The sequence below is a fragment of the Meleagris gallopavo genome, chromosome 1 (assembly GCF_000146605.3).
Source record: "Meleagris gallopavo isolate NT-WF06-2002-E0010 breed Aviagen turkey brand Nicholas breeding stock chromosome 1, Turkey_5.1, whole genome shotgun sequence".
Taxonomy (NCBI): domain Eukaryota; kingdom Metazoa; phylum Chordata; class Aves; order Galliformes; family Phasianidae; genus Meleagris; species Meleagris gallopavo.
Genome location: NC_015011.2, coordinates 39,368,408 through 39,385,898, shown reverse-complemented (window position 1 = coordinate 39,385,898; position 17,491 = coordinate 39,368,408). Strand labels below are relative to the sequence as shown.

The window sequence follows — 17,491 nt, the reverse complement described above, 5'->3', positions numbered from 1 at the left end:
CGCTGGTTGGGGTTGGCCACAGTCCTCCTTTTCAGAGCCTCGAAGGCTTCGTTGATCTTCTTCAGCCTCCTCCGCTCCCGCAGTGTGGCCGCTTTCCGCCGGTCGGTGGGGCCGACTTTCTCTTGCAGGTTTTGTCAGGCCCACGATGAGGCACTGGCCGGGGCAGTGCGGGGCGTGCAGGCCCGGCGGGGCCAGCACGTGCTCCTCGCCGCTGCTGTCGCTGCCGGCCTCCGGCGGCAGTTGGTCCTGACACGGGGACAGGGTGCCGTCGCTGCCCGGGTACAGCGGGGAGCCCTCTGCCATTTCCAGCTGCTGCAGGGCCCCATTCTCCCCGTCCAAGTAGAAGAAATAGGAGCCGGTTTCGAAAAGGTCCATCATCATGCTGTCCCTGGGCCCCTCTGCCTGCTCCGGTGGGGTGGCAGGCTCAAAAACACCCCGAGGAGCAACCCAGATGGAATTTAATTAGTGCGGTGACATAAGTCCCCACTGCTTTATATATAGGAGCTGCTGAAACCCTATCCAACTTTTAGCTGTCGCGGTGCATCACCCTCCAAAACTGATTCCAGCCAGTCTCTTGGGCGCTGTCCTGAGAACATCTCCTATTTAGAAGGCTGGGAAGGAGGGGAAACATGGGGAGGGAGGCAAGGAGAAGAAAAAAAAGGCAAACGACAAAGAAAAATGCCCCCCAGAAGGCTTGTGAACTTGGGATGAGGAGGTGAGGAGGGGTCTTGGGGAGCTGTGTCCAAGCACAGCAGGCAGCTCTGTTGAGGGCTGGCGGGGAGCAGAGACACAGGGCTGCCCACTGAGCCCTCCCCAGCCACACACACACGGACAGATAATACACACGCACACAGTGCACACTTCTTACCCCAGTGCTAAGTACAGGTTTGTAAAGAGGGCTTTCAAAGGCAGCCATGGTTCTCCAAACAGAAAGGGTAATGTTTTCAGAAGCCCCTGCTATTCCCTCAGCCCCCTCAAAGCATGCCATTCCTGTGACCCACAGCCAGCCCAAGGTTCGGAGCCAGTCTCACTGTTCTTCCACACACAGGGGAAGGCTGCCAAGGCAGATCCGTGCTGCAGAGCTGAAGCACCTGTGGTTATCACACCCTGGTGCAGTGTTTTCCTTTGAACTTTCCGATGTTTCCTGGGAGATGACAGAAGTGAATTCGGGTGACTGGGTTACAGCCTAATGGGGCTCTCTGGACAGCCCCTGTCCTTGACGGTGTCTAGGGCAATCAAAGCCCAGGCATCTGTTGAAACTGCAGCTTAATCCCTTGGGCCTGGCAAGACTTACAGAGCTTCCTGGCCCCTGAGACAGAAACGGAGCTTGTGATCTCCCTCTGTTAAGATATACTGTAATGTCACATCATATGCTTAGGCCTCTCTCACCTCAAGAAAGAGAAAGTATGGGGAAATGTCTTGTATTGCTTCTTTCCCTGATCTGCCTTGAGATCCTTAAATGACATGTAATTTGTCACTACTTGTGTAAAAATAGATATATGTGTATACACATGCATGTGTTTGTATCTACAGACACACACACGTATATATGTATGTGGATAAGTAGGTATATTTCTCTGTGTGTGCATATTTGCTCAGATAAACTCAGTAATAACGAGGAGTAGATGAGCCCCTGTAGTACCATGGTATCTCTCACAGCTAACTTCTAATTTCATAGTCTTGTGAAGTAACTGGCATTTTTGTTCAGTTCTCAAAAGCTACATTAAAATCAGTCACTGACTTGTCTTTCTCCAAAACTGATTGCAAACCAGTTTTTCTGAGTACAAAAATAGTGGAGAGTAGCCATGAGTTTTGTTTCAACCAAATTAATACTGTTAAAATTGACCTAATTCCTGGTTTAATCAGGTAGAACGATACCCAGTTTTGGATGAGACAGAGAAATGCAGCCTGTTCCCTGTGAAACCAACTTAGATATTTATGTTCCAGCTCTAAGTTGTATATATATATATGTATATATATATTCAGGGTAGTCTTACAATTAAGGAGTTGAACATAACATTGAACAGTTTCTCAGTTTCCCAGCTCTGTAATTAGTTTTCTGTTTGACCTTTGACCAGTCACTGAATTTCCCTGTGATTTAATTTTCTACCTTTAAAAAGGGATGTAATGTCAGCCTGTACCTATCCCATGTGTTTCTCACATGGATTGACATTTACTAAGGGACGAGTTGCTCCTTGACATTATGTGCTTTTCAGTGCTAGAGGAATGTTAGTCCCACACTGTTAATTATAATAGTAATAAATTAAAAAAATCATGCTCATCACTTAAAATATTTTTGTTACAGTATTATTATTTTTTTCTTTTTAGTTTCTTCACTGCTGCTCTGGAGGTGTTTGGAACGGGACAGAGATTAGATCAATTTACACAAATGAAAACTTTGGGAGAAACATTCATAAAATGTCCTCTTGGAGAGTTTTAACTTGACTAAGGGAATTGGGAAAGTAGAAGTTGAGGAGCCAGATGCTCCTTCAGCTGTCAACAGATTGATTTTTTATTTTTATTTTTATTTTTTATTTTTTTGCTTTAAGCAGGAAACAAAAAGTTCTTTCTTTCCAGCATTGATTCATTAAGAGCTGGAGTAAACAGACCTAGCTCCTCAAAGTAATGTGGGGACAACAAAGGTAGCCCTTTATTGAGCAAAACTCTTCTCAACTGTAACTGAATTTTAGTTTGAATGAAATTGGCCATTTCCCCATCATGTAAGCAACTTAGATTTTGCTTTAGCCATTGCGTTGCATCTCCTATTCTAGCTCCTTGGTCAGTGTAACAGCTAGCAAACAACCGTAGCTTATATGAACAAAATACCCTTAATAATTTTCACCATTACAAAAGCATTACAAGTTGAGGAGTCAGAAATTGGTGCATGTCTTTGTTCTCTCACACCTTGCATCTGTATTGGAAGTAAAATATATGAACATGAAAAACTGAGCATGGCACTGGAATGGGGATCCCTGAGGAAGTCCATCTGTAAGTTAACCAACTGGGTAGCTCTTCACAGGAAAACTAGCTCTCGGTCTGTGAAGACTGTATATTATCCAATTGTTACTCCTTCCACCAGAAAGCTGTGGTACTCTAATTACATTTGCAAACACAGAGAAACAGATGAGATGTACTGTATTTTGGTGATTTATGAGATCTGTTATCCTACCAAGGAAATATTAAGTCAAGATGACTCCAAATCCAAGAAACTTAGATTGCATTTTCTGTCATGGCTGATCTCTAGGACCTCAGTCACTCTTTCCTCCAAATGAATTCTAGATTTTTTATATAATTGTGATTAGCTGATAATGCCAAGATCATTCTTGACATCTTATGATTTGAGCAGAAATCTAATCTAGAATTACAGAGAAATATTTTGTTATTTTGGACCACAGGGCCTCATATGCCACTCCAAATATCCCCTTTTTCTTCTTCACTCTTTTTTCTGTCCTGCTCTCAGTGATTTCCCATTCACACAGAAGATCTTATTACTGAGTTTAGCAGTGTATTCATGTAAAGCTAGGTGACCTATCTGGGGATATATGCTAATATCCATGTTTGTTTTTTTTGCCACCTGTATGTTGTATAGTTAGAGCACCAGTTTAAGCTATTTAAGGGTTAGTTATTTGCTGTTCTTCCTGATTTGTTAAGTGGAGCACTCAAATACCTATACGTGTGTTTACATTCTTATTTTATTTTGTTAGGAACATCATTATGGAGCAATCTCTGAATAGTCACCACTTACTGCACTTTCAATATTAATTACAGGGAGCTCTCAGAGTGTGTCACCTGGGTTTTCTCACCTTGAAACATGACGTATTGGCACTACAATTTCTACATACCTGATTCTGATGTACATACCCTGTCTGCTAATGTATCGATAATCACAGTTAATTGGTAAGAATTATAGAAAACCTTGATGTGTTGCTGCACTACAAAATTCACTGTGGAAGTAGTATATTACGCTGAGGATTGCAAAAGCAAAAAAGAATGAGATATTTCATTTCTCCTTTCCTTTAAGAAGGAAGTTTTAAGCAGATGAGACATCTTCACATTCTAGAGATGTTTCAAATGTCTAAGACATGTGGAAACTGTAATGGGAAAACAGAAGACATGTAAGCTGCTGAAGATGCACGTTTAACCCCAAAGAAATGCTGGGTGAACAGAAATAAGATACTTTAAGTTTTCTTGAAAGTCTGGGTAGTAGTGACTCTATGGGGGACCAGATTTGCTTGTGCTGACAATGGCTTCTGGAAAACGTAAGCAAAAGAACTTCACTGTAATTCATGGAAGAATCATTCCTGCTGCTGGAATGGAGATTACTAAAGTCCATGATGTGTGGTATGTAGTAGCACCGCTGAGCCTGGGTTATCTCCTCATACCTTAAAATACACAAACTTCACAGTAGTCTGTGGTCAATAATATGGAACAGGTTTAAGTTTTGATTTTCATTTATATATATATATATATATATATATATATATATATATATATATATATGTTGTTAGATCACAAGCTGACTTTTGCTTACCTACATTCTGTTATTTCCTTAACTGTTCAAATTCTGCTTGTCTGAAGAAATGTTATTTTCATAACCATAAACTCACATAGTCTCTCAGTGGAGGTTTTCAAAATGACCAGAGGAAGTGTGTGTTCTGTGTGTGCCATTTCAGAGAACTTGTAAGCAAGAGGGAGCATCTATCTCAAATGCAAGTTTGGCAACTGGATTAGTGAACGTTCTGTGGAGACAGAAAGGTCGAGATCTGAAAAAGATGCCTTCATATAATTAAACAATCTTTGTAGGGGAAGAGCTGAAAATATACAGAGACAGAGACCTTGGGTCCATAGCTGTTCCAAATCATTGCTGTTTTCCTTTGATTGGATATGGACTTTAGTGTTCATATCAGTTACAGCCCTGTTATCATCTGAGAGGTGCAACTTCGCTAACTAAACAGACTCCTCTAGTTCAAGATGGTAAGGTAGGATTTCATTACAGCTCTCATGTTGGGCAGTTATGAGACACAGTTCTAAATGGCAGATGCTTTAATGCCTGTGTCAGGGTCTACAGTGACAAATAGTCACCACTGCATAAACACATTTATTTTACTAGAAGACATTTTCCTGGGGAGGAGGGAGTGCCAATCAGAAACCAGAAGCCCATTACACTGTTGCTGTCTGGGACAGGCATTTTCCATGGTTCTGTCTGGGAGGAGAAGCTGTAGTGATTACAGACCTCTCCTACTTTTGGTTAGGCAAAAAAAGAGTGGAAAGGAAGTGTGAGATGAGTGATACAGCACACATTATGTGCTATATAATCATATTTTTTGCCATCAGATTTTCTGTAAGAGCATGAAAGATCATTTTACAGTCATACACTTATTTGGCTGTTAAGTCTATAAGCTGTTAGAAGCACAGAGTGCATTTTCACACTCCATAGTTTCAGAACATGACAGTGATGTCTAAACCTGATCTCAGTAAAATGGGCAATGGTTGAATCATAGTACTGATAATTAAATATTAAAATTTTAGTTCTATAAGTGAAAGAAAGCAAAGACTGTTTCTACATCCAGTACTCAGGCTAATCATATCCCTGCTGTTCATGGACAAAATGAGAGCTCAGGAGGTAGGAAAATGGCTGCTCCTTTTCTGGAGCTCACGTGGAATTTTTGCAGGGCTCCTCACTGGGAAACTGGAGGGACAGAGGAGTGGAGTTTGGAAACTGTGAAGATACAGTGAAGGTTATGGGTGTGTAAAGCTCCCTTCCCATCAATAACAGGCACTGTTTAAAACACAGCACATCACAAAACCATGAGATGATTTTGTTGAAATAATCACATTTTATACATAAATTATATTAAGCTGTTTCATTATGAATTGCCAAATACTTTTTGACACATGGACGTGCCAATTTAATGAGCTCTTCGATTACTTGGCTAACAAAGTTAACCAGCTGTAGTCAAATGTAGGCATTGCTTGGTCTGACTTAATTCTTGGTGCTGCATTAATACAGTCGTTAATTATTCCATGCACAGTGGATTTTAAATGCATAAACATCGGAAATGAGAATATTCTGAGATAGTTTTCTTTCCAAAATGTAAACAAAGTATTGGAACTAATGCAGTCCTCTGATTGTCCTCTGGATTTCTCCATTCCTAATGAGGTAGTACACATATTCTGTCATCTGCAATTTGAATTTTTTGTTCGTTATATTTTGAGTATTGTTCTGTCTTTGTAGGCAAAGAATTTAGCTCATATGTGTTGACTTCTCCATTATATGTATTTTAAGATTTTGTTCTCCATTTCTCCTGCTTTTCTGTACCCATGTTGCTGTCACATGAATAAATAAAGCTTGTCTCATGTACATTATTACTGCTTGCTTGAGTTCCTTTGGTGGACACATCAGTCTTCTGATAGCGTAGGGTAAGTATAGAATGATGTTCTCCTGTCCTGTCATGTTTTTGCCTTTGCAGACATAATTGCTACATCCACGTGCTCCCTTCCCAGTTCTTCCTTAGGTACAACAGTTGACTTTGCTGAGTCAGTCTCAACTTTGAAACACATGTATGCTTAGATATAAAAGCGAGTTTTCCAGGGCTGGGTTTACTGGCTCACTAGGTGATGTCAGTTTTACCTCTAAATGTAAGAGAGTTCGTTCCAAGGCCCAGGTATTGTTATATTTAATCCTTTCATGTAGATAGTTGTTCTAAAGACGCCCTCAGAGGAATTAAGTTTTAGTTTACATCTTTGCTTATTTAAGATTTATTCTAGTCATTCTGTACATTTTTAACTAATATTTGTTTCTAACTTTTTTTATACTCCTGCTATTGTCATATTACTGCTATCATCTGAATTTCCATAAATATGTTGCTGACTGATTTGAATGTTATGTTCACAGCTTGTACTTTGGGCACTCTTACGTGTGACTATTTCCAAGTCTCAGTCATGTTCTGTTCTCTCTGTAACTTTTCACAAGTCTTTTGCTTGCTGCATATCCAAATACCTTGGGCTTTATTTGGCTTTAATTAAGAAATTAAAGAGTTTTTCAAAACTAATTATTAACAAAATATCTCTTTTTCTCTTCTTTTTTTTTCTTCCTGCAGTGTAGCAAGAAAAAAAAAGGTTTTTTGCAGAATTTACTTTCTGTTATCTCTGAAGAATACACTGATCTTCAGACATTTTTGTTATTCATCCTAATGTCTTATCCTCTCCGATAGGATGCAGGTGTTACTCTAGCTGATGTGTTTTGATATCCTTTTCTGTCACTTCTTTTACTCAATAAAAGACATGTACACATCTGTTCCCACTTACAACCTAGTTGGCTGTCTACCTGGAAAATATAGGAATGAAGTGTTAAGTGTTCAGACTGCCAGAGATGACTGGTCTGTTACACTACTGTCTACCAAATCAGTTAACCATATTTTTTGACAAAGATGTGTATCAGATGCTTCAGCTGAAGATACCAGAGACTTCGATAGGTTGCAACAGAGAAATTCTCTTCTAAACCTTGTTTTCACTAGATCATCTATCTCCTTTGTATTGCTCTGTAAGTACAGATGAGTCATTGCAACATGATAGAAAGCACAGCAATGACAGCAGAGTAGCAAGGTCCCAGGGTGCAGCAAGTGAGGAATTGCTGAAATGCAACAGCTCTGGGCACAGAAACAAAGGAAAGAATCTACTTACCCTCAGAAGGCCTCAGGTATGCAGGAATCTCCAGCAAGATACCCTTGCCTCCACTGCCAACCCTTACGTGAGGTCTGGGAAGGGATGGATCCTGACTCCACCCCTTCTGGTCACTGAGGTGCATTGATGCAGCTGAGCTCCTCTGGGTTGGCCCTGCCTTCCACCAGGTGCTCAATCACTGCTTCAAGCCCCAATTTAGCATTTCCACTACAGTCATCCTAAAGGAAAACACGACATTTCTTATGGAAAGAAGCTGGTCTCAGTCAACATTCCTTCTTCCTAAGGCAGTTCATCTGATGTGTAGGAAAGAAATGAAAAGTGAATTGCATTCAGATATTCTGCATGACAAAATAGCTCTTACCCTTTTCATTCTAATCAGATTATACACAACCACACTGAAAAACAATGCCTTTATTTCATTTCAGATAAACTGCATAGACTAAAAGATCCTTGGCTACAACTGAATTGATGGGAGTTTTTGGATTCTTGGAGAAAGGGTACATATTACGGTGTGAGTGTTTTTGGAAAAAGATAATATCAATGAGGAAAATTTGAGAAGGAAGAAATACCGTAAGAGTGTATTTTCATTAGACAGAGAACCCCTGGAAGAGCAATCCTCGATCTGCATTCTGGACCTGGTAACTAGACAACATCTAGCTATGTTTAAATTTAGAGAAAATAGTGAGAAGATATTTTGCTTGTGAAGTGTGAAAGCTGGCTTAGAACAGAATCTACTGGCCTGCAGAGTCATTATTTTTAAACAACATTTGTGCATTGTAGCAGCGTAATAGAAATGTTTGGCTCAGAGTGCCAGGCATTATAGTTATTACTTTGTAGTATTATTCATTACTATCATAACTGCAAAAGAGATCAGACAAAATGAATTGTGCACCACGAATGATGTGTATGCTACAACCTCCAAGTGACAAATAATCAGTTCATTTTAGGTAGGCCCAGACATGTCAGCCTACATCATTCCTGAATGACTACTCAAATATTCTTGCAAGAGGCACCACTGGAATATAACAGATAGCGGACATATGATTCCTCAGCAGCCTTAGCCCAGGGACTGGCATATTTGCCTGAGATGTGATAAACATGGATAAAGAGATCCCTGCTCTGAATCAAGCAGAGGATGAAAATAAATCAGTGTCTCCTGTGTTTTATTTGAGTGCTTAAAATACAATCCTAGAGATTGACTCCTGGATTATTTTTAGAAGGGGGAATCAAAATTGGCAATTCCCTATTAATTTGACAATGATGATAATGAGATGACAGTTCCCAAGCAAGAGGATGCCGCAGCTGGAGGTATGTGGGCACATACACTTTGCAGCTTTTTATCTGCATCATCACTGCATTGTTGTCTCCTGAATTCCACTCAGGATTTCTGAGAGTGCCTTTCATTAGTGGCTGTTTTTTGGTATGCTTTGAGTTTGGGCACTTGTCAGCTAAGGATTCTACAGAGCATCAGGAGGTCCAAGATTTAAGTATTGTAAGAGTTAAATGTTCTTGGGATGCTCTAGCACAAGCCAGTGCCTATTCCGTGTCATTACTCCTTTCTCAGTACCTCTCTCTCTTTGACCCTCAGGAAACAAAAAACAATCACCACCAAACAAACCAACAGAATTTCACATGCAGAACAGCTTCATGGAGCATGGAGTGGATGGTCATCCATGCTGTCTGGAACACTGAAAACTTGGCCTGCCCAAGAGTCACAAGGACTTCTAATACCCAGACAAGCCAGGGAAGAGCACACATTTGGAAAGGACTGTGTGCAGGAGATGGCAGCGATTGCCCTGCAATCTCACTGCTCCTGTGTGAAGCAGGACTGGGCAGCGTCCTGACTATTTTGCTGACAGCTTCCACTGGCTCACTTCCTCCCAGAGCCAGGGTTTTGGGTTACCCAGCCAGGCCAGCAGGCCTTCATTGCCAGTCATGTGATACATCTTTGGCATGGAAATTTTTTTTGTATTGTGCGTAAGCCACGTGCAGCAAAAGGTTAGCCCTGCTGAAATCCAAAGCCTAAAATTATCTTTGCAGTCCTTCTCTGAGATAAACTATAAATAGTTCTTCCATAGCATATACAATAGATTTCCTAAATATGATTGAGAACATTCTATATAGAGCATAAGGAATTGTTTTGAAGTGGTAATAGAAAACCTTATTTCATTTGGTTTGTGATATCACTATAAATTAAGTAAGAAGGTCTTTCTCACAGTTTTGCTTCTTTGGAAAGCTCAACTTTCAACCAGAGTTTATCAGTGTACTCAGCTCTGACTCAGTTTGGAATCTTATTTTAAGGAAAAAAAATGAAAACACACCGTATGATGTTAAATATCAGTGGAATACAGAATTTGTATATTTCATTTATGCATCATTCTTTCCTCTGGAGCACTTTAATAAAGGCTCTGTCAAATGTTGTTTACAATGGATTTTTGTCAAGTACAATATTCTTTTCATAAAGACATTGGCTCTGTTAACATTTCTTCAAGCTTTTGTCAGGTTTTAAATCCTTCTGGAACTGACACCAACTGCCCACTCTGACACTTGTTCATAACTTTTCTCTCAATTGAACCATTCTCCGTCTCTCAGCTGTTGTAGCAATTTCATTTTTTACAAAGTCTCCTTGTAAGACACCTTTCTTGTTTCTGGAGAACCATACGATATGGTGGCACAAAGTATTTCAAAGCTCTCAAAGAGCCATTCAAAAAACGAAGCTTCAGTTTAACTCTTTTATTTTTTTTAATGTTTTTAAAAATCAAAACCAATTACTTATTTAGATAAGGATTTACTGGTCACGACAACTATGAATCCAAGTCATGCTTCCTTTTGTTAATCTGGAGCAGGCTAGTTACCTGTGACTAATTTACATGTCACTTTAAAAGTCTAAGCACGTGCTTGTGTGTGCTACAGGATGTGTGGATTTGATATATCATAACAGCAATCACAAGTTAGAAAAAAATGTTGGCATCTTAAGTTAATTTTGTCATTTTGCTATTATTCTAAACATGGAGCTAAGAGATTTTTGTCTGGACTGAATTAGAAGCAAGGAGCCTTGTCACGAGTAGCCTGCTGTATGCCAGGGGTCTTGTTGGGAACCTTTCCAGGACAGGCAATGAAGCTCTCTGCAAGTTCTGTCTTAGCCAAAGCCACTGGTTACCACTAGTTCTGTACTACCAAGATGTGAGAACTTGTGGGATGATGAAGGCAAGGCAGAGCATGAGCACTGTGTGGCAGTGATGCTGTCCATAGTATCTCTTGACTATCTCCAAGTCCTTTGCTTGTATTGTGATAACGTTAGTAGTGTCAGAGAGTGTTTCAAAGAGCACATCGATATACAGGAGATAAATGTTTGTCTCATTAAGTTTTGTACATAGTATAGCTTGCACAATTAATCTCCATTAACCAGCAACCTGATATGTTTCTATAATCTGCTTAGGACTGCTAAAAAGGTTAAGAAAAATGGAAGGGCAAAAGAAGGAAAAATGAAGAAGTGATAAATCTGTCTGCCACCTTCAACTTGCAGTCACAGTCTATGTGTATTGTGTGTCTTGCAATGTTCCTGCAGTGCAGGAACACTGCAGAATTGCAGTGATATGGAATTACGGAACATCTTTTGTCAAAGCATCCTCCTGAGAGAGAAAGTAAATTCACTTATGTTCAGGTGTGCCTCTCTTAGACATCCATTCTAGATTTGGCATGAACTGCTCTCTGTGTATGCCCATGTTTTTCCATTGGCAATTGGAGATGGCTTAAACTGAAACTATTATATGGCTAAAAATAGGCAAAACTGACTCAGCTCTAGCACAGAGGAGAATTAGAGTGCTGACCTATGCTTATCAAAGTATTGCACCAAGAAAAGAACATAAGGTAAATCACAGGTAGTTTGTGATCCTTAGAATTCGAAGTATAATGTCTAGGTTTGAAAGGTTTATCTTATTTGCCTTATTGCACTGATGTGTAGGATTTTAGCTAGCTGCTGAATAGTGTATTTTAATGACAGTGTGTTTTAATGATCTGGATTTTCTTCTTTAGCAGAAAGATATTCAGACTAAAATCCCATGAACAAATGTCGGTTAACTCGGGGAATGTTTTTTGGGCTCCTTGGCTGACAAAGTGCTGTGTTGTCAGATAGCAGTCTTGATCTCAAAAGGGAGTAATGTTACATGCTCAGGAGCCAGTTTCCACAGGTCAGTTCCTTGCCCATGCCTAGTGTGTTGCAACTCATTTTAGAATTCTGGCTTAATTACTTATTTGCTTATGCCTTCACTAGTGGAATAAAACCCTCTCCTCTGTCTATGCTCTGTCTGCCCCATCTGCACTTGTATTGTCAAAATATTTGTTTTTATATTTTAAGATTAGTGAAAGCATTGTCTCAATAGAGTCCTTTGGTTCCCAACACTAACTAGAATCATGAAGGTTGTCAGCTCTCATAATACTTGTTTTCTGTATTTGTGCTTTTTTCATGAGCTAGGTACCTTTACAGTAAAGCCTATTTAAATGCATTCCTGTATGACTGGCAAGAATGTTCAGTATCTTGCAGTACTCAGCTTGAAGTTTGTACTGTTTTGTCCCAGATATTCTCTGCATGTTTTAGAATGCTTCCTGCTCAGCAGGCTTCATGGAATGTAACTGTGAATGGTAAAGCCTTACTTGCATATTAGGTTACCAGTATCCAAGTATTCTTTTCCTATCATTCACAACTCCATCTCCTGCAAAATATTTTAGATATATCCTTGTAAAACTTCCTTTGGCTCATTATTGACTATGAAGAGTACTGGAATGGTTTGTTCCTGATTACAGTGGATAGCTGTGTGCAGCTGTCATCCTACAAAAAGATCACCCTGGTAACACCAATCAACAAGCAGAGTAAGATGATCCATATATAACAAAAACCTTCTAAACATTGTCTTTCAGCTGAAATATAGAGGCTCAACTTCATCCCAGACTGCCCAGGGAAGTGGGATCTGTGAAATGTACCGTAGACATTGTTATTCATTGCAGAAAAGCTATTGATTTTAAGTTTTCTTTACACACACAGTTGAATCTGAGAAAGGCCCTACAGAATAAGGGAGCTGGGGAAAAAAGTAATTAAAATAAGTAATTAGTTCAGCATCATTTGGGAAAAGTTATTGGGAAAATAGAACTGCCATGCAAAATATCAAACACAGGATCCATCTTGCTGTCTTCAGCTGAATGACACTGAATAATGAACAGTCCTAAAATTTATACATTTTGTAACAGCAGTAGTGGGAACTTCTGGATAGGAAGCCAGTAATTTAGTTTATCCTTACCATGCACACTGTGCCTATCCTGTTAAAACACGCAATTGATACCATCATTTAGCTCTGAGATAGCACTAAAGCGCGCTTGCACTTGTCTCATAGCTCATTACTGTAGCCAAAGTGAAGGGAAGAAAAAGTTATCTGGGGAAGGTTCAGTGCAAAATTATAGCTGAGGTTCCATGATGTCAGCTGTACATCAACTTAGAGGGCAGGGAATTGAAGTAAGACTACTACACCGCTTAGCTGGGCATGACATATGGATACAGATCATGCCTGTAGCACCTGACATCAGATGAATGACATTTCTGTTTACAGTTCTTTTGGACGTAGTCACATATAGATGAGCAACACAGCATTAGAAAACAGAACAAAAGATGGAGAACAGTATCGGGAGGTCTTTTTTTAGCATCATACTTAGAATGCTGACACAACAGTCACACAAAAGTGGTGAGACAGGACCAGTTTCAGTCTATTTTCTTTGACTTGGTTCCTTAAAATTAAAAATGTCAAAGACATGTCCAAAACTATGTGTTGATGGTTTCCAGCTACAGTCCACGCTGCTCATTGCATTGCAAGTTTTGTAACACTGAACACACATGTATTTTAACCATACATATGTACCGAATTCACTATTAACATATGTATATTCCCTAAAACAGAGAGCTAATTGAATTCTTTCCATAGATCTTAAAAGAATAAATCAATTTGAATTTGTTTCTATCATTTATTTCCATGGATAGATGAAGATATATGTTCAGTGCTTAACATGATCTAACACATACTCTGAAACAGGTATTATTGAAACTTTATTTTAACTTGCTGTCAAAATGTTTTCAGAGAAAATGCCTTCCTCTCACTGACCTCATAGGGCACTGAGTTTTGAGTCTCTTGGTGGTTTTGTCCTAATTGAATAAGAGCTGTACATAAAACCCAGATCTTGGAGCCTGCACCAGACACTGGCTAGCTTCAGTTTTAATGTTCTAAATTCTGCACAGTGGGAAATCAACAAGATCTCAGTTGTCCTGGTGAAATACAGTTATCAACCGGGTATGAGGTACCAGTTTTAGAAATGTACCACATGTCAGCACAAGCTTCTATACACAGTGATAAACACGTAGCAGAATTACTCTGCTAGAAATCAAATTGTTTCCAATTAAAAACAACTTCATATCTAGATTAGAGGAATGGTCAGTAGCCCATTGTTTATGAAGATAAAGTATTGGAAATGCCTTTTTTGGAAGAGGCAGCAACCACCTAGGAAAAACATATACTAGGACTTCAATATTTACTTCAAAATAAATTAAGTAGCACAAATCAGTAGCTGAATGATGTTTGCTCTGTGCTTCTTGGATACCATGAAAACTCACTTGGAAACAACCATGGGACCCCTTTGTGCTGTAACTCTGCAGTTGTTAAAATTGTGACTCCATGAAATTGATATTTTGACCTGGATTTCGTATGTATAAGTTTTAATCTGATCTTCTGTCAATCATAAAATTAGAGATATATACTGTGGACATTTATTTTTTTTTTTAGTTTACTGGATGGTAACTCCATTTAAGTACCTCTTTTGTTGGAAGATGGTTCTATTACAGTAGTTAAGACTTTATCAGGTATGCTTGTAGATTGATCAGCACTCTTCTGTTCCTTTTTGTCTTCAATTCCATTGCTGTATTTCCAGGCTTGGTTCTGAATGTGCTTTGTAAATAGTAAGTAATATGCATTAAGGCACTTCTAAGGTTAACCTTGATGAAGCACACACTAGTCGTGCAGTGTGATTCTGGCATGAAAAAACATTTTGTGTTTGCAAAGGTTTGTTTCCTTCTCTGACAAACTGAAGTATAATTTCCAAATGTAGGAGACATTTTACATCTCTGGATGTTACCAGGGAAGCTCACTGTCATACGTGACCTCAGGGTGAAATATGATTAATTCATTACTCTTTGCTGCTTTTTTCTTAAGAACTACATATAAGCATACTCCGCAATATAGAAATACACAGATGGCACACAAGATTGATCTTTCATGCAATGTTATGAAATTAAATAGCTTCTGATATGCATTAAATGGGCAAGTGGATTATTTTTATCAGCTCCTGTAACAGTTTAAAATGCTTCAAATTTAACATGAGTGTAATGTGCTGCTACTCATAGAGCAGCTCCGTTTACTTTTGTAAACGAAGATCTGTTGTTAAGGGCACTTACAGTAGTCTCTTCTGAAGACATCCAACAATTGGCTATAGATACATACAGAGGGGCTGAATGTATCTACATATATATGCCAATTTTTATAGAAATATACTGAATAATTTAATAAAGCATAATCTGATTTAAGCGTAATTCTAATCTTTCTGTAAAATTTGGGAATTCCCCAATTCTTATTCATTCTTCGTTTAGTCTCTGCTTTTGATAGACTGTATTCTTGCTACACTACCTATCTATGAATTTATAGAAATTTGAGTGACAAATTTTACATATATATATTCTTAAAATAGCAGTTGGATAAATTCTGCCTATCTCTTGGCTCCACCAGTAGAACCAAGACAGGAGCCGCTGTAAAAGGAAAGAGGACAAGAGACTACAAAATCTTTTTCTTCATGACTCGATAAAGGTCTGAGGGATGCTCCCCTGTGCCTGTAAATCATTGGTGGGCACGTGAGGAGCTCAATGAACTGCTGCTCTATTTATACTGAAAAATGGTTCTCAAAGAGAATAGCTTGGAGAGTCTTTTTTTCCCTTGCTGTGTGTCCTGGGAATTGGAGCCAGTTTATGCTTACTTTTGACTTTTATCCTTAATGCAAAATATATCAAGGTAGCATGTATCAGATTGCTACTATGTATAATAAATTATTTTAATTCCTTTTTCCTTTTAAATTTGACCTACAGAACAGAGATACGTATTCTAACATCTTACTAAGATGTCAGAAAATATGCTAATGAATTGAGTTTGACTACAGGCAGGTCCCCTACAGGAAGATGTAAGAGTCTTTTTGATAAATATTCGATGAAACAGAAAATGTTCAAGCATGTTTTGAACTTCTGGAGTTGTACTGTAAGTCACAAGAGGCTACTTAGCTTTTCTCAACAACAAAAAAGTAATGACACGCATATGTATATTCCACTGTCATGGTCAGAAGATCAGACAAGATTATGACTTTATAATGTCAATTTATCACAGTGCTACATGTACTGCTACCAAGTACAAATACAAATCATGAAAAACATCTGTAAGCCCCTATAAGTAATTTGTCAGAATACTTTAAAGTACGTGTATAATAAATGAAGAACACATGTTTCATATGAACCAAATGTAACTAGAGCTCCACCGAATGCTTTGCCAGAGACTTGAACAGCTGTGGACATCACCTCTCTCTCCCTCTATTCAGCTTTAAAAGGCATTGTTTTCCTTTTAGCTTGACAGGTGATGTTTGCAATACCGTCAGTCTTCATCAAAGACAGATTGCCCAAAATATCTTCGTAGACCATTTTCATCTCCTCAAATACTGCCTTTTGATTTTCATTTAAGGTATTTGGCACTTTCTGCTGAAAGGGTCCTCACTGATTTATAATCTGCACCATCCTTGCCAGATTCTAAAAAGACATCAAACACCTTCTGCCGTTCACTTATGAATAAATATCAGGTTACGTGCTGTACAGTATTTTTTGTCTGGTAGGTACAGTCAAAGATATAGAAAACTTTCATTTACAGTTGTGTGCACACAAACACACACACACACCTCCTATTTCTAAAGAAGTCTGCCTGATTTTTCTGCATTTGAGGCCTCCACAAGGGTATGGATTTTATCTGTCAAGCAGAATATACAATGGAAATTCCAAAGTCTCTCTGCTTTTATGTTTTCCATCTTAAATTAAGGTCACAGCCTTATCCCAATGATATATGTATTTACACAGAGAAAAAAATGAGATGACAGTCTCCCTACTTAATAATATCATCTGAATACTTCCCTGTATACCAAGGCGCAGAGTTTAATTCTCACTATAGTCTTCAACATTCATTTACTCAAGTCAATCTAACACACACTAGAATAGGTAATAAATTTTTAGTTGTTTAGTTGTTGGAGTTTTTTGTAGTTATCTGTAGGAGGAAGTAGGAGGAATGTAAAATACTTTCTTCTGTGTTGAACATTTGCAATCACCATTGTACTTTTAAAAAAACCAATCCACCAACTATAAGTTGTCTTAAATAACCCCAAGTGTCCCTGAAGAGCTACTGTGTGCTGTGTAAAAGCTGAATAATCCTCCGCATGTCAGAAGGTGACTCTTCAGCTGTTCAGGATCATCAGCTGATATGTTACCACTCATAAAAAAAGACTCAAAACGTAAGAATGCACATTTAGGTAAAGATCATTGTGATGGTAATGGAATTGATCTGCAGGAACTGACAGCAACATTAAAACCAATCTAGCAAGAATGATTCAAGGAACCGTAGGTTTTACTTAAAACCAAAACGCAATGAACACAGCAAATTCACACAAAAATAAGTTCACTGGGAACACTTTTTTT

The 17,491-nt window shown here is 38.8% G+C and overlaps 1 protein-coding gene across 1 annotated transcript in view; it reads right to left on the bottom strand.

Annotated features, from left to right (window-relative positions):
- MYF6 (myogenic factor 6) overlaps positions 1-381 on the bottom strand; it is a gene marked incomplete in the record, with an annotated part of 687 nt that extends 306 nt beyond the window's left edge. The window contains 4 exon segments of the mRNA NM_001303146.1: positions 3-107; positions 110-134; positions 136-143; positions 145-381. Of these exon segments, the coding sequence (NP_001290075.1) occupies positions 3-107; positions 110-134; positions 136-143; positions 145-381 (375 nt within the window).
- Positions 382-17,491: the final 17,110 nt, after the last annotated feature.